This window comes from Erythrolamprus reginae, chromosome 10 (assembly GCF_031021105.1).
Source record: "Erythrolamprus reginae isolate rEryReg1 chromosome 10, rEryReg1.hap1, whole genome shotgun sequence".
NCBI lineage: Eukaryota > Metazoa > Chordata > Lepidosauria > Squamata > Dipsadidae > Erythrolamprus > Erythrolamprus reginae.
This window is the reverse complement of record NC_091959.1, coordinates 3,659,288-3,682,314: the sequence shown is the minus strand read 5'-3', so window position 1 is coordinate 3,682,314 and position 23,027 is coordinate 3,659,288. Positions and strand designations below refer to the sequence as shown.

The window sequence follows — 23,027 nt, the reverse complement described above, 5'->3', positions numbered from 1 at the left end:
AAAAATATATAAATAAAATAAAATAAATAAACAGGTAATCTGTCCTGATAGGATGTAGGGCTTTAGGGACTTCCTAAGCAACCGTCTCTCTCCCTCTTTAAAAAGCATCTTCAGTTGTATCCAGTATTCAGTTTTACACTTGTTGTAAGCCGCCCCGAGTCTTTGGAGAGGGGCGGCATACAAATCCAAATAATAAATAAATAAATAAATAAATAAATAAATAAATCCAATCCCACTTCCTCTTGCCTTCTCTCTGGGCTCTTGCCCTCTAGTTCCTAAATCTTCAGAAGGAAAGAGCAAGGCAAGAGAAAGACATTGGATACGTCCGTCAAGAGCTAAACGCTGGACTCTTACGGTTTTCGTACCTTCTCTCCCCACCATTTACAGCCGTGTCAAACATCCCCAGACAGAGTCTAACTTTCCGCTTTGTTTGCAGAGTGGAACACATTTGCAGGACGGATTTTTTTGCAGCTCACTGAGCGGATGGCGGTGGGAGAGAGGGGGGGGGCGCGACAGGAAAAGATGAACAGCTGTGAAAGTCCCGGCCTTCTTCTCCTTTGCCCCCCTCCCTGTTCCCCAGCAGTAGCTCTGACCCAATTAGCTGCCATCTCGGGGTGCAAAGGGCCAGGGATCTCGCAGCCCAGCTGAACCGATGCAATGCTTTCGCACATCTGCTAAAGTGGGAATTATGACAGGTTGGGTTGTTAATCTGATTGCCGGGGTCACCCGGGATTAAGGAAACCGGGGGCCGGCAGGTGAAGGAAACGACAGCAGTTCTAAGGGAAGGGCAGGAGCGGGCAGCAGGCTAATGGACTTAACCAACTGTGCTGTCTTAAGGGCTTGCAAAGCATTAAAAACGCGACTTTTCAAAAATAGCATCCGGTATGTCCACACGCACAGACCCTTGAAATTCTCCGTCCCCTGTGGAATTGAAAACTGGCCCCCGCCGTAGCACAAAAACCTTGCCTACAAATCAACTCTCTACATCCCAGAAGTGAAAATCAAATTTATAGGATGGCTCTGCCTTCTAGTTATCAAACTGACATAGGGCAGCCCCTTTAAAAAAAATTAAAACAAAATAAAAAGATGGCAAACCAAGCGAAGAGCACCTCGGAGCAGAAGTTCCCCTCTCTCTCTAACGGAAGGGCTTTCCCATCAGATCAAAAGGGCTGGGCTTATTTCAGGATATTTCACTTAAAAATAATGTTGATAGGTTGTCTTCAAGGAAGTTGAAACTCCAGTGGTACCTCTACCTACAAACGCCTCTACTTTCTAGATAAGAACCGGGTGTTCAAGATTTTTTTGTCTCTTCTCAAGAACCATTTTCAACTTACAAACCCGAGCCTCCGAAACTGTAACCAGAAAAGGCAGGGAGAAGCCTCCGTGGGGCCTCTCTGGGAATCTCCTGGGAAGAAACAGGGCTGGAAAAGGTGGAGAGAAGCCTCCGTGGGGCCTCTCTGGGAATCTCCTGGGAAGAAACAGGGCTGGAAAAGGTGGAGAGAAGCCTCCGTGGGGCCTCTCTGGGAATCTCCTGGGAAGAAACAGGGCTGGAAAAGGCAGGGAGAAGCCTCCGTGGGGCCTCTCTGGGAATCTCCTGGGAAGAAACAGGGCTGTAAAAGGTGGGGAGAAGCCTCCGTGGAGCCTCTCTAGGAATCTCCTGGGAGGAAATAGGGCTGGAAAAGGTGGGGAGAAGCCTCCAGGGGGCCTCTCTAGGAATCTCCTAGGAGGAAACAGGGCCGGAAAAGGTGGGGCATGGAGCAATGGCAGAGGGGGGTACATGACCCCAGGGAATGTGCTTTCTTTGCCACAGGGAGTAGGGTTTTTTTTGTACCAAACAATAGCACAGGGTAGGAAATATGAAGTGCATGTAACAAACCCTTAAGAGAAACCATGATAAATATTGGGATGAAAAGAGAGGAGGAGAGAGATGGAGTTAATGAGACAAACATAAGTCTCCCAAAGGCTAAGATGAGGAAATATGACGAAGCATATGTAGTGCTTGGATTCATGGTGACTATGGTGGGAGGCGATGTTTACCGTCTCTAAAAATGTTGGCAGCAGACAGCATGTAGCCAAATATTTGTATTTGTACTGTATTTATTAGATTTGTATGCCGCCCCTCTCCGAAGACTCGGGGCAGCTAACAACAATAAAAAAAGACAATGTAAACAAATCTATAATCTATAATCTAAAAACCCCCAATTTAAAGAACCACTCATACATACAAGCATACCATGTATAAATTCTATAAGCCTAGAGGGAAGGGAAAATTTCAATTCCCCCATGCCTGACGACAGAGGTGGGTTTTAAGGAGCTTGCGAAAGGCAAGGAGGGTGGGGGCAACTCTGATATCTGGGGGGAGCTGGTTCCAGAGGGTCGGGGCCAAATACATTAAGGCATCACTTAAACACATTGCAACCAATCACGCTGATAAACCGCTTGAGTTTTTTCAGTGGAAACATGCTGAGTATTGCAAACAATCTTCCCAGCAGTGAGTTGGGAGGGATGCAAAGTGTTTACTTCTTCCTAGGGGGTGTGTAACAGGAAATAATTGAGAAACACTGTGTTAGAGCAACTGGTCTGTAGTCATTCGGTTCCTTGATGGAGGGCTTCTTTGGCCCTGGGATGACAGTGGAGTGTTTGAAGCAAGAAAGAACATGGTGTATCTCTAGTGATTTCTACTCCTGGGCTCCGGACTAATTTGTAATTAGGATCAGGTCCATAAAATGCAATAAGATTCTGATCTGAGTCCTCTTACCTTCGCTTCTTCCTCTTGGGCTTTTTTGACAATTGCTTGCAATTGTACTTCACGCTTAAACTCTGCATGGAGCAATTTTTCCTCCATCATCCTTCGCCTCTGGTCCAACAATTCTTCTTTCCATTTTTTCACATCTTTTTCCTGCAGGGGAGGACGAAGAGTCAAAGAAGCCCCCAACTACTATGGTATCTGTTGTGGTTAGCTCTGGCCCACCTCCTGCCCCAAGGACTGTGGATGTGGGGGAGACATCCACATGCTGCAGGCCTGTTTTGCCCCTGGTGGAATCTGCTGATGAAGGCTCCTCTGACCAAGAAGACATGAGTGACAGGGAGGAGGAGAGTGTGGCAGACAGCTCAGAAGGAGATCAATTATCTAGCTCCTCCTTGGATTCAGAACAAGAGTTAATGATACAGCCACGCATGCGGAGAGCGATGCATAGGCAACAACAACCGAGAGATTATTATCAAAGAAAATGAGTCCACCTGTGGTTGGGTGGGGCTGTGGTCATTAGTGAGGCTGCTATAAAGAGCAGCCTGTGGGTTTGGCCATTGTGGAGGATTATCTGATTGTTGTGTTTCGTGACTGCTTTACTGACTTTGACCTTTTGTGTGCTGATTTTCCCCCGCTTTGAAACTAAACCAGAGCAAAGTGTGTTTCACTTTGTGGAAGAAGAAGGACTGTGAATTGCCTCACAGCTGCAAGCTAAGTATCTCAGAACTGATAAGGGACTTGTACAAATTACCAGTTTGTTTGGAGACGAGTGCTCTTTGCTATACCAAAAGAGGGCTTGGTTTAAGTGAATTTTCATTATAAAGAACATTGTTTTGAATTTTCAAACGTGTGTGTGTGTGTCTGAAATTTGTACCTGTGAACTTTTGGGAGGATTCTACCAGAGAGCCCGAAAGAACAGGTATCTGTCACTGTGCAACTTGCCACAAATACTGATTGTGGTTGTAGAGAACATAACACAACAGCTCTGGGTACCAATTTCAGGATTAGGACATCAAAAAGAATTTACCCTTTCCATCAATTTCTGAAGCTTTAGCGTCTTCTCTTCGCGGAGCTTCTCTCTCAGCTGCTGAGCCTTCATCTGCTTCTCTTCGTGCTTCTTCTTCGATTCAGCAATTGTCCTTCGGAAAGAAAAGAGGCGGAAAAGTGAGCGCAAAACGAACAAGGAGGAAGCAGTTGAAACTTATAGTACGCTGCATAGCGTTGCCTTCCATTGAGGACCTGTAGACTGCACGAGTCATAAAAGAGGGCTGTGAAAATACTGACTCACCCCTCGCATCCTGGATGTAAATTGTTTCGACTCCTACCTTCAAAACGACACTATAGAGCAGGGGTCTCCAACATTGGGCGCTTTAAGACTTGTGGACTTCAACTCCCAGAATTCCCCAGCCAGCATGGGGAATGTCTGGCTGGCATGGGGAATTCTGGGAGTTGAAGTCCAAAAGTCTTAAAGCGCCCAAGGTTGGAGACCCCTGCTATAGAGCACTGAACACCAGGAGAACTAGACACAAGGACAGTTTTTCCCCCAAACGCCATCACTTTGCTAAACAAATATTTATTTATTTATTTATTTATTTATTTATTTATTTATTTATTTATTATCATTTATTGGATTTGTATGCCGCCCCTCCCTCTCGGGGCGGCTAACAACAATGATAAAAACAGCATGTAATTTATTTATTTATTCGATTTTTATGCCGCCCTTCTCCTTAGACTCAAATACAAATCTAATAAATAAGAAGAATAATAATTCCCTCAACACTGTCAAATTATTTACTAAGTCTGCACTACTATTAATCTTCCCATCATTCACCCATCTCCTCTCAGTAATGACAGTAAGACTGTAACTTTGTTGCTTGTATTTATATTAAATGGTTCATTTTGATGGCTTATTTGCGCCCTATGACTATCATTAAGTGTTGTTATCTTATGATTCTTGACGGACGTATTTTTTTTCTTTCATGTACACTGAGAGCATATGCACCAAGACGAATTCCTTGTGTGTCCAATCACACTTGGCCATTCAATATTTCCATTCAGACACTTTCTGATTCACAGACATCCCCCCACCCGCATACACGATTGACCTCTCCAGGTTCCTAAGAGGCCAGTAAGGGGCGTACATAAGTGCACCGGTGTGCCTTTCGTCCCCTGTCCAATTGTCTTTCCTTTCTCTCACCTATCGTATATATTCTCTTCCGTTTATATATCCTCTCCTCTAAGTTAACCTTCACCCTCATATATATTACTACATGTCTTTTTCTTCCTATGTATTTGTGTATTGGACAAATGAATAAAATAAAATAAAATTAAATAAAAAGTTTAAAGAGGGAAGACCTCTTGCGAGACGGAGACGAGAGCTTCTCGTGCATGTGGATTCCGTGGCCCGGGGGCCGAGCTGGCTCTTCTTCCACAATGTCTCCCCAGGAATTATTTTGGCGCCACGATTCACGAGCTGTGGGGGGGAAAAAGCAGAATCGAGGGTGGGTGGGTTTGAAGCTGAAGCTGATCCAGTTACCCAGGATAACTAGCCACGAGGGCTCTCAAATTAACTTTAGATGTCTTTTGAACAGTGGAAGGTCTTAAGCATGAAACGTATCAGGAAAGACTTCATGAACTCCATCTGTATAGTCTGGAGGACAGAAGGAAAAGGGGGGACATGATCGAAACATTTAAATATGTTAAAGGGTTAAATAAGGTCCAGGAGGGAAGTGTTTTTAATAGGAAAGTGAACACAAGAACAAGGGGGCACAATCTGAAGTTAGTTGGGGGAAAGATCAAAAGCAACGTGAGAAAAAAGAGGAGTAGATGCTTGGAACAAACTTCCAGCAGACGTGGTAGATAAATCCACAGTAACTGAATTTAAACATGCCTGGGATAAACATAGATCCATCCTAAGATAAAATATAGAAAATAGTATAAGGGCAGACTAGATGGACCAGGAGGCCTTTTTCTGCCCTCAGACTTCTATGTTTCTTTATTTCTATGTAACTCGGTTTGAGAAAAGCGTTTGTACCTTCATAATCAGCCAGGACGTCGTTCCAATCCATGGAAATGCCGCAGAAAGATATACTTCCACTGCCCAGGCTGGCCTACAAAACCCAGAATGCAAAAGAGAATTTCAGAAGGACTTCCCCCTTTGCCTTGTTCCGTTCCACTTTTTGCAGATCAGAACAACAGATGTGACAGAATTGTTGTGGGTGGACCATAATTGTGAGTTCTACAGTCTCTGCTGGTTCCCCAGTCTCCAACTCTCCTTCCGTGACCGGCTCGGCCGGTCATGTATTTCGAGGACCAGGAGATGGATGAATTATTATTATTATTTATTAGATTTGTATGCCGCCCCTCTCTGAAGACTCGGGGCGGCTCACAACAATAATAAAAACAATATTCCAGTGAAAACAAATCTAATATTAAAAAGCACATAAAAACCTATTATATTTTTAAAAGCAAACAACATATACATACCCAAACATAGATATATATATATATGTAAAAAATACTGGCATCGCAGGCCAGTGTTCTTGTCACCGAGTCTGAGAGTGAGAGCGAAGGGGAGTTGGAGACTGGGGAACCACCAGAGACTGTAGAACTCACAGTTAAGGTATTGTCTGACTCAGAAGACGATGGGGAATTTGAGGATCAGGAGGCCCCCTGTTAGATGCCAGGACAAGCAGAATGAGACCTAGTCATGAATATCTCACAAGAAGGGGGTCTTGACGTTAAATAGATCTATGGGACATTTGGCCACACCTTGGCAGTATATAAGGACAAGCTGATGGAAAAGGGGGTGTGGCAAACAACGTTCCCCATCATAGAGGAAGATGCCTCGGAGCTGAGAGATTTCTCCTGCTTCCACGGGACTTCGATTCCTGCCTGTTGCATGAACTATTAAACTCTCTGGGTTGTGAGTGTAGGTAAAAAACAGAGACACATCATTAGTGGAGATTTATGAGGCTAGTTGGCTCACATCCAGGACTTTCCTTATCTCCTGCTAATTAGAGAATGGTGGCCAGCATGAAATTCCTTGTGTTAACCCTTGTATGTATGTATGTATGTATGTATGTATGTATGTATGTATGTATGTATGTATTTATGTATTTATTTATTTATTTGATTTGATTTGTATGCCGCCCCTCTCCGTAGACTCGGGGCGGCTCACAACATACAATAAAACAATTCACAACAAATCTAATAAATTTTAAAAATTAAAAAAAACAACCCATTATTAAACCAGACATACACACAGACATACCATACATAAATTGTATAGGCCCGGGGGAGGGGGGAATGCCTCAATTACCCCATGCCTGACGGCAGAGGTGAGTTTTAAGGAGTTTACGGGAGTTTACGGAAGTTTTAAGGAGTTTACGTATTGCAGAAATTGTGTTACCAATAGACTTTGCCTGTGGGTACTTTTGAAACAACATGGGTGGGTCTTTATTTCTGATAATTGGATGGTGGGGAATGGAAGGATTGATACTCCTTGCAGACATCTGGACAGTTTAGGGATTAATATTTCATATACATTTATATAAATAGTTATATTTTTCAGGAGGCAACTGGATTTTTGAAGATGTTTCGCTTCCCATCCAAGAAGTTTCTTCAACTCTTCAAAAGAAAAACAACTTCAAAGGAAAAAGAAACAAAGACATAACCTGAAGGACCGAGAAGCTCTATGGACTTTGGGAAGCAAGCAGTTAATTTCTACGCAGTTCCAAAAAAAAGGAAACCTCGCCATTCAAAAGATTCATAAATATACGTTTTGTATATTTTTCATGGCTCCCCTCTTACAGAGAGAGGGACTCAGCCATTCTTCAATGTCAAATAGTATATAAAAGGCCAGCGTTGTATTTTCGAGGCCGACCGGAGGCCTCTGGAAAAAAGAGCTGTTCCATCAGGGTCAGCCCCCCCCCCCCCAAAAACACGAGCTGCAAACTCACAGAGAAGTCGCTGTCGTTGTCCGTCTCTAGGTTGATGTCGGTGTTCTCCTCGGCTTCGATCTCTCTCGTCAGCTGCTCCTCTTCGGCGATGGCGCTTGCGATGGCCTCCTCGTTGGCTTTTTCCAGGCGGTCCGCTAACTCCTCTTTTTTAGCAAGCACCTCGGCCATGGACTGCAAAAAAAAGGTTAACGGGGATCAGAAAAAGCAGACTAAGAAATCAGAACAATATGATCCAGGTAAGGATCACTGCCGATCTCCGAAATGTTACAGGTTGGTGGCTCAGTAATCAGGTAGATGTAAATAGGCGCTCGGAAGAGTTTAATCTGACTCAGCCAGAGTTGTGTTCGGAAACTCCAGATCGTGCAGAATGCAGCTGCGAGAGCAATCATGGGCTTTCCCAAATATGCCCATGTTATACCAACACTCCGCAGTCTGCATTGGTTGCCAATCAGTTTCCAGTCACAATTCAAAGTGTTGGTTATGACCTATAAAGCCCTTCATGGCACCGGACTAGGGTATCTATGAGATCGCCTTCTGCCGCACAAATCCCAGCAACCAGTTAGGTCCCACAGAGTGGGTCTTCTCCGGGTCCCGTCAACTAAACAATGCCGCTTGGCGGGACCCAGGGGAAGATCCTTCTCTGTGGCAGCCCCGGCCCTCTGGAACCAACTTCCCCCAGAGATTAGAATTGCCCCCACCCTCCTTGCCTTTCGTAAGCTACTTAAAACCCACCTCTGCCGCCAGGCATGGGGGAACTGAAATATTCTTTCCCCCTAGGCCGTTACAATTTTATGCATGGTATGTCTGTTTGGTTTTTATTATAATGGGTTTTTAATTGTTTTTAGTATTGGATTATTATTATATGCTGTCTTATTATTGCTGTTAGCCGCCCCGAGTCTTCCGAGAGGGGCGGCATACAAATCCAATAAATACAAATACAATATATAGAGAGAGTTATTGACTTGGATGGGCAGCCAGAGAAATATATATGAATGAATGAATGAATAAATGAATGAATGAATGATGGGTGAATTTACTATAGTACTTCTCAAATAGTGGGGTGGGCCCTCCTGGGGGGGCATGGAGTGATGCCAGGGGGGTCGTGTGTGACCCTGGGGAATACACTGTTTCTAGCCCGGAAGAGAAGGTGGCCAGGCAGGGCGGAGAAACTGCGGGGGTTCTTGTTGTTCTTGTCGGGCACTGCGGTAGCCATGAACGGTGTGGCAAAGCTGTTACTGGACAAGGAGGAGCATCCTCTACAGCTGGATGAAAGCTTCGAACGCCACCTAAAGCCTCGTTCCACACCGTTCGCTCTGAGTGCCCGACAGAGACGGTGCTTATGGGCCAGGCCAGCGACCCCAAAACATTGGCTTGATTAAGCTGGCCCCGTGTCAAAAGAGGGCCCAAACCATGGTAGCCTATGCCGGCCTAACCAAAAAAACCTCCACTGAGTTCAGTGTGACTGACTCCCAGGTATTATTATTATTATTATTATTATTATTATTATTATTATTATTATTATTTTATTATTATTATTATTATTATTTATTTATTTTATTAGATTTGTATGCCGCCCCTCTCCGTAGACTCGGCCTTCCCCAGCCAATAGTTTGATTGCAGCTTATAATAAGTTAAATAATAAATATTATTTATTTATTTATTTATTTATTTATTGGATTTGTATGCCGCCCCTCTCCGTAGACTCGGGGCGGCTAACAACAATGATAAAAAACAGCACGTAACAATCCAATCCAATACTAAAATAACTGAAAAAAACCCCTTATTATAAAATAATAAATATTAACACTAAAATTCCATTGGGGAGCAAAATGTTTACTTCTTCAAGGAAGGGGAGGCGTAACAGAAAATAATGGAAAAGCACTGATTTATTACAAACAGGTTGGTAGGGTTTTTTGGGGGGGTTATCTCATATTTAGGACCCCTTGGTACAGGCATAGGTGCTTACGTTTGAAATATCTGCAGGGTCCATTTCGCTCTCGCTCTTGACGTTTTCGGCTTCCTCACTTTTGGGAGCGACGGAGGCGATGCGGCTGTCCGCCTGTTGGCCCTCGGAGTTGCATTCGACGTCTATGAGTACAAGTGGCACTTCAGAGACGGACTGCAAAGGTCCGGCGATCTTCTCGGAGACCTTGAGCTCTTCAAGCACCCGGCCTGTGAACTAATGGGGGACAGGGGGACAGGTGAGCAACCGAGGAGTATTGGTCAACCCTGAAACTATTAATAAAAACAAAGTGAAAGAACCGATGGGACGATGGGACAGGGTCAGAGGTTCTGCCGCACGAATCCCAGCGACCGGTTAGGTCCCACAGAGTTGGCCTTCTCCGAGTCCCGTCGACTAAACAATGCCGTCTGGCGGGACCCAGGGGAAGAGCCTTCTCTGTGGCGGCCCCGGCCCTGGGGAATCAACTCCCCCCAGAGATTAGGACTGCCCCACCCTCCTTGCCTTTCGAAAGCTCCTGAAGACCCACCTATGTCGCCAGGCATGAGGAAATTAATATACCCCCAGCTACTATGGTTTTATGTGTGGTTTGTTAGGCTGTGTGATTGTTTTCTTTTTTTATAATAATGGCTTTTTAATTGTTAGCTATAGAAATAGCATGCTTCACAATGCTTTACAGCCCTCTCTAAGCTGTTTAAAGAATCAGCCTCTTGCCCCCAACAATCTGGGTCCCCATTTTACCCACCTCGGAAGGATGGAAGGCTGAGTCAACCTTGAGCCGGTGGTGAGATTTGAACTACTGAACTATAGCTAGTAGTCAGCAGAAGCAGCTTGCAGTACTGCACTCTAACCACTGTGCCACCCTGTCTCTCTCATTTGGAGCCCTGATAGCATTGCTTAATTCAATTCAATTTATTAGATTTGTATGCCGCCCCTCCCTGAAGACTCGGGGCGGCTCACATCAACGATAAAAACAATATTATAATGGCACAAATCTAATATTAAAAATAACTAAAAACCCTATCATAATTAAAAACCAAACAGCACATACATACCAAACATAAATTATAAGGAGCCTGGGGGAAAGGTGTCTCAAATCCCCCATGCCTGGCGGTATAGGTGGGTTTTAAGGAGTTTACGGAAGACAAGGAGGGTGAGAGCAATTCTAATCTCTGGGGGGAGTTGATTCCAGAGGGCCGGGGCTGCCACAGAGAAGGCTCTTCCCCTGGGGCCCGCCAGACGACATTGTTTAGTCGACGGGACCCGGAGAAGGCCAACTCTGTGGGACCTTATCGGCCGCTGGGATTCGTGCGGTAGCAGGCGGTTCCGGAGGTACTCTGGCCCAATGCCATGTAGGTTGCTCAAGGCAATTTAATCCTTTTATTTTTCCTCTCCCTCCAAATTTCTTCCTTCGCTCATTCTCACAGCCAAAAACAACAACAACAACCCTGCAGTTTGCGAGATGCTCACCTGAGTCCTCTCGGCGAGTGGATGCTCACACGGATGGGAAGGCTCCTTCAGGATGGGATCTCCATTTTTGGACATGCCGCCATCCTCGGTCAACGAACCCTTTCGCTTGTCGGCCGGTGGAGGAAGGATGATGTTTTCTTTGTCACTGTCGTCTTTCAAGTGCGACGGTTCCGCAGACGAAGTCGTTTTGGGGACCAAAGCGGAAGATTTGGACCGGACGGGCCTCCCTCGCTGGACGGTCTCCCAGCCTTCAGCATCTCTCCTCTCTGCATGAAAAAGCCAACCAAGAAACCAGGAGGAAATAATTAAGTCAAATAAATTAAATTATTGATTGATTGATTGATTGATTGATTGATTGATTGATTGGACTTGTATGTCACCCCTCTCCCTGGACTCGGGGTGGCACACAAGTTAAAGCAAAAACACAACAGTACATTTTATCTAATTTATTTTCTGCTGCACGAATCCCAGCGACCAGTTAGGTCCCAGAGTGGGTCCCGTCAACTAAACAATGCCGCTTGGCGGGACCCAGGGGAAGAGCCTTCTCTGTGGCGGCCCTGGCCCTCTGGAACCGACTACCCCCAGAGATTAGAATTGCCCCCACCCACCTCACCTTTCGTAAGCTGCTTAAAACCCACCTCTGCCGCCAGGCATGGGGGAATTGAGATACTCCTTCCCCCTAGGCCTTTACAATTTTATGCATGGTATGTCTGTATGTATGCTTGGTTTTTATAATAATGGGTTTTTAACTGGTTTTAGTATTGGATTATTATTATTATATGCTGTTTTATTGCTGTTGTTAGCCGCGGAGAGGGGCGGCATTACAAATCCAATAAATAAATAATAAAATAAATAAATAAATAATATACTAAAAGATTCTTAAAATTCTAACTTAAAACATTAAATTCTAAATTTAAAATTAAATTAAATTTAGCAGTGGAAACAGAGACGAAGAACCCTTCCCTGGCCGTAACGTTATTTTTTGAAGCACGATGATCCAAGACGCAGCCTTGCTTGCAAAAGACCGGGTGACCCAAACCAGGCCGACCGAAGTGGGGAGGGGGAGATTACTTGCCCGTTCTGCGAGAGGGCTTCTGCACTGCCGGGGGCCGCTGGGCCTGGGCTGCCGCCTTCTCTGAATGGGGAGCCGCTCCTGGGTGGCTGGCTTTCACTTTGTCTGCCCAGCTGACCCCGGAAGGAGCCAGGCGGTTGGAGGTGACGGTCGCAGCAGGTCCTCTAAGAGAAGGAAAAACTCATAATCTCTGGCCACATCTGTCACCTTCTAACCCAGTGATGACAAATCTTTTTTCCCTTGGGGGCCGAAAGACCGTGGGCGTGCGCTATCGCGCATGCACAAGTGTCCATACTGATAATTCAATGCTTGGGGAAGGCAAAAACAGCTTCCCCTGCCGCCTGGAGGCCAGAAATGGCCTGTTTCCCAACTTCTGGTGGGCCCAGTAGCCTCGTGTTTCTCCCTCCCCAGGCTCCAAAGGCTTCCCTGGAGCCAAGGGAGGGTAAAAACGCCCTCCCCCATCCCCCCGGAGGCTCTCTGGAAGCCAAAAACGCCCTCCCAGGGCCTCTGTGCAAGCCAAAAATCACGGGTTTCACCCTCTGAAATAGCAAAAGCTGTTTAATCTGCATACCCGAAATTGAGGCTTCTTCGGGCACTGGAGGAGACGCTGATTCTGTCGGTCGATGGGCTGGCGATAACGTGACGCCCTGGAGACATCTTCTTGACTTCCCACGCTAGCGAGGTTGGCCTGAAAAGGACGCAGAATACGCGGTCGCCTTTCGCTCCATGGCAATTGATAGCACATCCCTGCTAGGTGTGGCAAGGAACAGGGAAGTCCTGGAGGACCCACCGTTGCCACAATGCTGCCTTATCAAGGAAGGGAGGGAGGAGGGAGGGAAGGAGACAGGAGGAGAAGGAAAGGGATATGAAAAGCAGGGAGGGAGGGAAGAAGGGAGGGAGAGGAAGAAAGGGAGGAGAGAGGGAGGGAGGGAGGGAAGGAAGGAAGGAAGGAAGGAGAGAGAAGAAGGAAAGGGAGATGAAAAGCAGAGAGGGAAGAACAGAGGGACGGAGAGAGAAAGGAGAATGGGAGAGGAAGGAAGGAAGGAAGGAAGGAAGGAAGGAAGGAAGGAAGGAAGGAAGGAAGGAAGGAAGGAAGGACATTTCCCAATTACCTGCTTTGAGCATCCGCCTTCTCCAGCTTCTCCTGCAACTGAATCCAATCTATCAAGGCCTTGAAATCCCGCACGTAATTGTCTAACATCATCAGCACCTCCTAGAAAGAAGAAGAAACGTTATCAAAAGAGGAGCTTTTTTTAAAAAAAAGGGGAGATTAGCATGTTATTTTAACCAGCAACAAAAATTTTTTTTAAAAGGAATAACTCGGAGTGGGATTGGGTGGGAAGAGGAAACGACAATTTAAAAAACCTTATGGGAAGAGGCAATGTGGGTTGTAACCCCCTTTGGGGGGAGGTCAAACAACCCTTTCACAAGGGTCACCTAAGACCAACGGGGGGGGGGGGGGACATATTTCTGATAGTCTTAGGAACTGAAACGCCATCCTCAGGTGGGTCCATGCACGTGCAAATAGACTACTGCCAAAAAAAAAATTATCTGTACCAAATACAGTAGCCTTATTTGCTCGGCTGGGTGCAGGAAATACTCTGCAGGAGCAGTCCTTGGAAGCTACGTTCAGCCATCCAGAGGAGGGGGTGTCCTAAATGAGGTAGAGTCAGAAGAACAGGGTTCTTTACGGGGCATAATTTTAATACTGAATGCCAGCAAAACAAAAGGAGCATCATTTATTTGGACAAAATGAAGTAGCTGATTAATAAAGAAGCAACGCCTTCCTTCCTTCCTTCCTTCCTTCCTTCCTTCCTTCCTTCCTTCCTTCCTTCCTTATTTATTTATTTAATTCAACTTCTATGCCGCCCAATCCCAAAGGACTCAGGGTGGCTTACAACAGTATAAAATTAAAAGTAACAGCAATGACAAAAAGAAATCAAGAAAAAAATGAACTAATTTCTAAAATCCTAATTAAAATTTAAGACAGTTCCTTCCTTCCTTTTTTCTTTCCTTTCTCTTTCTTCCTTCCTTCTTTCCTTCCTTTTTTCTCTTTCCTTTCTTTCTTCCTTCCTTTATCCTTTCATTCTTTCCCCTTCCTTCCTTCCTTCCTTCCTTTTTCTCTTTCCTTTCTCTTTCTTCCTTTCTCCTTTCCTTCCTTCCTTCCTTTTTTCTCTTTCCTTTCTTTCTTCCTTTATCCTTTCATTCTTTCCCCTTCCTTCCTTCCTTCCTCTTTCCTTTCTCTTTCTTCCTTTCTCTCCTTCCTTCCTTTTTTCTCTTTTCTTTCTCTTTCTTCCTTTATCCTTTCATTCTTTCTCCTTCCTTCTTTCCTTCCTTCCTTCCTTTTTTATTTGTTTATTATTTTTACACCAAACTTTTCAACTGCCCATCTCCCTCACAGAAGGGTTCTGGGTGGGCATCCTCTTTTAAGGCAAGGCACCCCAAAAGAAACAGCTCGTAGCCTCAAGGGCGCAACTAAGAAATGCAACTGAGCCAGGAGCAGCTAAAAAACAAGGTTTTTTTAAAAAGTCCCAGCCTAACCATGTGCAGCTTCCGAGCAGTGAGCTCATCCAAAAAAGTCCCAATTATCTTATCGGGACTGACAGCGCACCCAAATTACAGCGAATGGCTGAAAGGAACTTCTTTCAGAAAACAAGGTTTATCCCGAAATAATCAGGGCAGGGCAGCTGTAACTCGAGTCCCACGTGAGAAAACCCGAGACCCCCCCCTTCCCTGACAAAGGGGGGGGCATTTTGTGGAAACAAAAGCGCCTCTGAAAAACCCGCACGGCCAGAGTCCTGATAACGGGCGTATGGATGTCCAGCTAAAATTACCAATTACTTTACCAATCGGCTGCCACAGACTCGATCGGTTTGTAATCCAGGCTCGTGACCGTCGCGCCCCGCCGGAGGGTTGGCGCCATCCCTTTTGCGGGGGGTGACACACAATCCCTGCGCGTGGAGCTCTTGCGCCCTGACCGTTGAGAGGGGTCACCTTTCTATCCACAGGCATCACCTGGGATGCTGAAATGGTAGAAACGCTGGACCACTTGATACAGTTCCTCCTGTTGTGGTGACCCCCAGCCATAAGTCTAGCACCAATTCTCCCAACAGAGCTTTGAGCCGATTGGCAGGAAGGTCAGAGGGACAACCCCCCCCCCCCACTGTAAACGCCTGATTGGTTGGATTATAAAAATTTATTTTATTTTATTTTATTTTATTTTATTCCTTCCTTCCTTCCTTCCTTCCTTCCTTCCTTCCTTCCTTCCTTCCTTCCTTCCTTCCTTCCTTTATTTATTAGATTTGTATGCCGCCCCTCTCCATAGACTCGGGGAGGCTCACAACAGAATAAAACAGTTCATAACAAATCTAATAATTTACAATTTAAAATATTTTTTAAAACCCCATATTAAGCAGACATACGTACAAACATACCATACATAAATTATATAGGCCCGGGGGAGATATCTCAGTTCCCCCATGCCTGACGGCAAAGGTGGGTTTTGAGGAGTGTTACGAATGGCAAAGAGGGTAGGGGCAGTTCTAATCTCTGGGGGCAGCTGGTTCCAGAGAGTCGGGGCCGCCACAGAGAAGGCTCTTCCCCTGGGGCCCGCCAACCGACATTCCAAGGCACCAGAATAGAAGCTTTAGTTCCTAACACCAGGGGAAGTTTGTCTTTTCTCAGGGTCTTAGGTGACCCCTGTGAAACGGTCCCCAGGTGGACAACCATTGATTTAACCCTATTTTCCCGCCAGGCAGGGCTTGACTAACTGACCATTTTTTAAAACTGCGGAGTTTTTCTTATTGAAAGCAAACGGCTAAAATGAAACCGGTTTGATTGCGTGGTGGATTCAGGGGAGGGAGCGGAGATATTATGGATTTCCCCCCAATCCTTCTACGATCCAACCGTTCCAAAACACATCCTTGTGCAAGTAGAAAATTCCACATGGGGTTTTTTTTGGGGGGGGAAAAACCCCTAAATTTCGTAAACAAAGCAACGGTCAGATAATACTCCCGCTACGCCTTGTCAACTCTGTTTCTGAAAAAAGGGGTTTTGTTTTCATGCCTGTGTTTGATTAGATGAGATTAGATTTATTGGATTTATATGCCGCCCCTCTCCGCAGACTCGGGGCGGCTCACAACAATAGTAAAAAACAGTACATAGTGACAAATCCAATCGAAATACAATTTTAAGTTGAGAAATTCATAAAACAATCCCAAAATATATAAAAAACAAGCACACAATCAATCAGACAGCAAACAACATGGGCAAGGGGGAGATGTTTTAGTTCCCCCATGCCTGACGGCAGAGGTGGGTTTTAAGGAGTTTACGAAAGGCAAGGAGGGTGGGGGCAATCCTAATCTCTGGGGGGAGCTGGTTCCAGAGGGTCAGAGCCACCACAGAGAAGGCTCTTCCCCTGGGTCCCGCCAGACGACATTGTTTAGTCGATGGGACCCGGAGAAGGCCGACTCTGTGGGACCTAACCGGTCTCTGGGATTTGTGCGGCAGGAGGCGGTCCCGGAGATATTCTGGTCCGGTGCCATGAAGGGCTTTATAGGTCATAACCAACACTTTGAATTGTGACCGGAAACTGATCGGTAACCAATGCAGACTACGGAGTGTTGGAGTGATATGGGCATACTTAGAGAGGTCCATGATTGCTCTCGCAGCTGCATTCTGCACGATCTGAAGTTTCCGAACACTTTTCAAAGGTCGCCCCATGTAGAGAGCGTTGCAGTAGTCGAGCCTCGTTTGAAATAAGCCTCTAACCGCGTAGGGTTTCCTTCCCAGCATAACGTGGGTGAAAGAAATCGCTGGGGTTTTTGGATCTTTGCAAAGATGCCGTACAAATAACCTACTAATTCCTTCAGCCATAAATATTTAGAAAAATCGTAATCCAATTACCCAGAAAGGCAATCAGACCCCTGTTTAAAAAAAGAAAGAAAGGAAATAACATCATTGGGGGAAATTTCTTGAGTGAGAAAAACGTGGTCGGAGTTTCTTTTTTTCTTTATTTCTTTAAAAAAAAAATTGAATTAAATTGTATTAACCCGACAGGCGGCTTGGAAGCCACAAGGCGCTGTTTGTTTTCCAAATTCACTTAGGATTTTGATTTTTACACTAATCTTGCTGCCGGCTTGGCAGCCTTTTGTGGCGGGGGGAAAAACTACATATTCATCAGCTAACAAATAATCCTGTTTTTAGGTCCAGAGGTTTGAGCTGAAGGTTTCCAGAACTGGGAAGAACCTCAGTTAAAAGAGAAAATGACCATCGGTTTCTACATTTTGAGCACAGGTAGTCTTCGACTTACAACAGTTCACTCAGTGACCGTCTTGAGGTTACAACGGCACTGAAAAAAAAGTAACTTATGACTGTTTTTCACACTGAGAACAGATTCACTTAAGAACCGTCTTACTAACTTAACAGCAGCAGTGATTCACTTAACAACCATGTGATTCACTTAACTGCAGTGATTCACTTAACAACCATGTGATTAACTTAGCAACTGCAGTGATTCACTTAACAACCATGTGATTAAACTGCAGAGATTCACTTAACAACCATTTAAATAACATAACAACTGCAGTTATTCACTTAACAACCATGTGATTAACTTAGCAACTGCAGTTATCCACTTAACAACCATGTGATTAACTTAACTGCAGAGATTCACTTAACAACCATGTAAATAACATAACAACTGCAGTAATTCACTTAACAACCATGTGATTAACTTAACAACTGCAGAGATTCACTTAACAACCATGTAAATAACATAACAACTGCAGTTATTCACTTAACAACCATGTGATTAACTTAACAACTGCAGAGATTCACTTAACAACCGCTTTACTAACTTAACAACTGCAGAGATTCACTTAACAACCATGTGATTAACTTAACTGCAGTTATTCACTTAACAACCATGTGATTAACTTAACAACTGCAGAGATTCACTTAACAACCGTTTTACTAACTTAACAATTGCAGTGATTCATTTAACAAACGTCTTACTAACTTAACTACTGCTTTGCTTTACTTAACAACCTTGTTCCCAACCACGGCTATGATTCACTTAACAACTGTGGGAAGAACGGCCGGAAAGGGAGGCAAAACTCATTTAAACAAGTTTCCCACTTAGCGAACCGAAAAACAGTTGGGCTCCGTTTTGGTCGTTAAGCCGAGGACCCCCTGCCCTCCTGACTTGGTCCCGGCCTTATGTAACAATTTGCCATGTTTCGCTTCCTGCCAGAATCAATCTATTGTTACCCCAGAAGCCAAAACTGAGCTTCCAGTGGAGTCGGGGGGAGGCAAAGGCAGCACGGCTACCGAGAGCGATATCTGTTTCCCATCAAAAGTCGGAGGAAGAGAACGAGCGGATGACTAGACCCACCCAGGCGTTGTTTATACCAGGCCATCAATCAAAGTCTCTCTCGCTCAGCACCGAGAAGAACGATGACTATCTCTGCAGGCAAGGAGCAGGATTAAGAGAGCCCGGCGGATGTGGGTCCCAGCAGAATCTCAACAGTGCCCCCTACAGGAGCAATGGGATATCGAAGGAGGAAAGTCATGGGCTGGTAAATCCAGGAGAAAGACCCAAAGTCTTACAGGGACGTGGGAAACCCAGGACTGTGGATTTTAGGAAGAAGGAGGAGGGGGGGGGAGAAGAAGAAGAAGAAGAAGAAGAGGAAGAGGAAGAAGAGGAGGCGGATGAGAAGGAGGAGGAGGAGGAGGAGAGGAGGAGGAGGAGGAGGAGGAGGAGGAGGAGGAGGCCTCTCTAAGCGGTTTACAGAATCAGCCACTCACCCCCAACAATCTGAGTCCCCATTTTACCCGGGAAGGAAGGAAGGAAGGAAAAGAAGGAAAGGAAAGAATGAAGGAAGGAAGGAAGCAAGGAAGGACCATAGCACTTAGACTTTTATACCGCTTCACAGGTGCTTTTACATCCCTCTCTAAGCGGTTTACAGAATCAGCCTCTTGCCCCCAACAATCCGGGCCCTCGTTTGACCCACCTCGGAGGGATGGAAGGCTGAGTCAACCTGGAGCCGGGGGTGAGATTTGAACTGCTGAACTACAGCTAGCAGATAGCTGAAGGAGCCTGCAGTGCTGCACTGTTACCCATTTTTAAAAGCAAAACGGAGTCCTGAGGACATCCAAAGGACAAACCCCCCTCTCTCCTGGCCATCCAAAGGCCATCCATGACGCTGGACAACCCATCTTCTCCCTCCCCTACTCCTGCAGACCAACCAGGGGAGCCTTACTTTGCATTCCACCACGCTCTGATCGGATTCGCAAGTGACGTAGATTTCGTCCACCGCCCGCCTGAGGTTGTCGAAAAGGAACGCCCAGTATCGCGCCCGGAGGTCCACTTTCCGCGGCTGCCTGGTCTTGGTGGGGCTTTTGTAGAAGGTCTTCTCCCCGGAGGCTGGCGCGATTTTGAAATCGGATGCCGTGCTCTGCAAAGGAGATTTCGAAAACCATGCGCGCTGAACAAGGTTTGCATTGTCTCTTTTAAAAAAAAGTAAATCTCAATTGCTCAGATTCGCCCATGAAATCAAACTATTAACCATGATTTGAGAAGGATCATGGATCACCTACATTGGGCCGTTGAGCTTTGACACACTGCTCCAGCCAAACAGTACGTCTGTGATGAGATGAATGTTGGTTGAATTTTGTTTTTATTTTGAGTTTTTGGAATTAGTTTTAAATACAGTGGTACCTCGGTACTCGACCACAATTCGTTCCAGAAGTGTGGTCGAGAACCGATTTGGTCGAGTACGGAATTTATTTATCCCATAGGAAATAATGGAAATGGATTTAATTGATTCCCAGCCCCTGTTAACTCGCTGGGAACCAATTAAATCTACTTTCTTTATTTTCTATGGGATAAATAAATTCAGTACGCCAAGCTGCAGGAAGGATGGGGCGGCTGCAATCCCGGCAGCTTCAGGGGGCTCCTTTCCTCAATGCTTTGTATTATTACCTGTAAGCAGCTGCAAAAACTTTCTCCTTCCCGGTGGCAGCAACGGCGGCGGCTTCCCTTTGAGGAGCAACAGCGCCGGGAACATCACGTAATGAAGGGAAGCTGCTGGGGCGGCAGCAACTGCTGAGATGGCTCCGGCGGCTTCCCTTCATCACGTGACGTTCCCGGCGCTGTTGCTACTCGAAAGCCGCCGCCGTTGCCACCGCCGGGAAGGAGAAAGTTTTTGCAGCTGCTTACAGGTAATAAGAGGAAGCAATGAGGAAAGGAGCCCCCTGAAGCTGCTGGGATTGCAGCAGCCCCCGGCGGTAACATTTCGGAGAATGAACAAAATTTTCTGTGGCTGTTCGGTATCCGAATTTTTGTTCAGATACCAAAGCAAATAGCCAATATCAATCAATAGCCAATATCAATATCAACTTTATTTGATTAGTCAATTGACCATATCAAAGCGAGGAAAAGGACCACATCGGTCGTCATAAAACTGTGACTGGTTAAAATACAATAAAATTGGCTAAAATAGAGGAAATTTGAATAAATAATAAGTTAAAATGCAGTATACAGTAATATGCTAAAATTGAGTAGTAAAACATGGGAATATAACTCGTGCAAAGGATTACTGGTATATTAAACAAATCTAAGATACTGATATAAAATATTCTTAAGTGAGTTCATCTCCTTTGCATGTTCTATAAAACGTATTCTCCTCTGAACAGCCCTGACTATAAACTTAGCGGTTCTAGAAACTACATATATATTTGTACCCTGAAGAAAATACGATAATTGTTTATTACAGTCCCAGTGTATGATTTTGTCAAGTAGGGGCTGTAAATACTGAGGTCAAACAAACAAACTTGCGGACTCCAGCAGAGGAATTCTGGGAGTTGAAGTCCAGAAGGCTTAAAGTTGCCACCGTTTAATGAATGAATGAATGAATTGTCCATAATCAAACCATCACAATGCACAGATCCCAGCCCTACGTTTAAGCACACCGGGGCTTATTTGGGCTTAAGTGGGTTTGTTTTGTCAAACGGCTTTCGAGTTGATTATTTAAGAACTCATTTAAGATTATTTAAGAGCTGGCTGCCTGCGTGGTCTTAACGTATGGAAATTAATCTCCTTGTCAGATGGCCAGGCCTGCTGTTGCAAGACCGGCTGGTCTCAAGAGGATGGGCGTTCAGTTTCCATTAGGGGCATTTAGGGATCATTTTACTCTGGGGCGCTTTCGTTCCGTACTTAATACAGTCCAATTATTGACGCTGAACAGTTGGCCGTCTGTGTCCCAATGGGCCGTTTTTCACTCCCGGGGTTATTCAAAATGTTGGTATCATTGGCCCACGCTTCCCCAGAGAGTGTAGAACTATGCTTAGCACATGCGGATGCACTTTTGAGACATGTTTTTTCTTTCTTTCTTTTTGGCTGAGCATTTAAAATCTACCCCTCCCCGCTCTGTTTAGCTGTTCCGCGGGCAATGGGACGCTCTAAAAATAAAATAGCACGTACCTGTTTGCTAATTTTGTGTGTTCCTTGGTTTATCCTCTTTGATTTCGCCCCCACCTGCCACTTCGGTTTCCCTGTAAAAAGACGAACTTCTCTTAATTTGGGTTTTTGTTTTAAGGATTTAGAAACATAGAAAACTGATGCTAGAAAAAGACCTCCTGGTCCATCTAGTCTGCCCTTATACTATTTCCTGTATCTTATCGTCCCAGGCATCCCAAACGAGTTCTTGGAGAGGGGCGGCATACAAATCTAATAAATAATAATAATAATAATAATAATAATAATTATTATTATTATTATTATGTCAGTACAACACAGCAAATGAGATCACTATGCTGGATTTTGTATTTCATCACCAGTCGGGCGCTTCCCAAGCACCTAGAACTGCGTGATGTATTATTATTATTATTATTATTATTATTATTATTATTATTATTATTATTATGTCAGTACAACACAGCAAATGAGATCACTATGCTGGATTTTGTATTTCATCACCAGTCGGGCGCTTCCCAAGCACCTAGGACTGCGTGATGTATTATTATTATTATTATTATTATTATTATTATTATTATTATTATTATGTCAGTACAACACAGCAAATGAGATCACTATGCTGGATTTTGTATTTCATCACCAGTCGGGCGCTTCCCAAGCACCTAGGACTGCGTGATGTATTATTATTATTATTATTATTATTATTATTATTATTATTATTATTATTATTATTATTATTATGTCAGTACAACACAGCAAACGAGATCACTATGCTGGATTTCGTATTTCATCACCAGTCGGGCGCTTCCCAAGCACCTAGGACTGCGTGATGTAGCGGCGAATTATGTTTGCCCATCCCAGTGAAGCGGCCTTTTGCAATTGACAGATGGAGATTTTGTCAATTCCGATGGTTTTCAAGTGTCCGCTGAGATCCTTTGGCCCTGCGCCCAGCGTGCCAAGTACCACTGGGATGATGATGATGATTGTTATTATTCTTCTTCTTCTAATTTACCAGTGTTTTTTCAATTTGGCAGCATAACGCCATGGCTGACGAGGGAATTCTGGGAGTTTGAAATCCGCCCCTCTGAAAGCTGTTGTGTTTGAAAGACGCCGCTTTGAGACATCAAGCACGTACCTTCCTCCTCCTTGTCCTCCAACGGCACGCTCCAAGCAATCAGGTTCCTTGCGGTGCGACCCTCTTCGGCTACAATTTTCCTGACTTTGTCGTGACTGTTAGAGCGTTGGAAAGAAGCCTGCAGGGAGGGAAAACAGGGTTTCAGATAATCGCAACTGACCTTCGTCGATTCTGAAGCCTGCATGTCGTAAACTGGCCACCG

At 45.0% G+C, this 23,027-nt stretch overlaps 1 protein-coding gene across 1 annotated transcript in view; it reads right to left on the bottom strand.

The window, feature by feature from the left end:
* SCAPER (S-phase cyclin A associated protein in the ER) overlaps positions 1–23,027 on the bottom strand; it is a 120,554-nt gene that overhangs the window by 84,701 nt on the left and 12,826 nt on the right. Inside the window, exons 3-15 of the mRNA XM_070762292.1 lie at positions 22,826–22,943; positions 21,697–21,767; positions 19,475–19,669; positions 13,325–13,425; positions 12,784–12,900; positions 12,216–12,376; positions 11,141–11,406; positions 9,677–9,889; positions 7,711–7,881; positions 5,784–5,859; positions 5,105–5,222; positions 3,777–3,888; positions 2,759–2,899 (exon numbers count right to left, since the gene is read on the bottom strand). Coding sequence (XP_070618393.1) covers positions 2,759–2,899; positions 3,777–3,888; positions 5,105–5,222; positions 5,784–5,859; positions 7,711–7,881; positions 9,677–9,889; positions 11,141–11,406; positions 12,216–12,376; positions 12,784–12,900; positions 13,325–13,425; positions 19,475–19,669; positions 21,697–21,767; positions 22,826–22,943 — 1,860 coding nt within the window. The remainder of the gene's footprint in view (positions 1–2,758; positions 2,900–3,776; positions 3,889–5,104; positions 5,223–5,783; positions 5,860–7,710; positions 7,882–9,676; positions 9,890–11,140; positions 11,407–12,215; positions 12,377–12,783; positions 12,901–13,324; positions 13,426–19,474; positions 19,670–21,696; positions 21,768–22,825; positions 22,944–23,027) is intronic.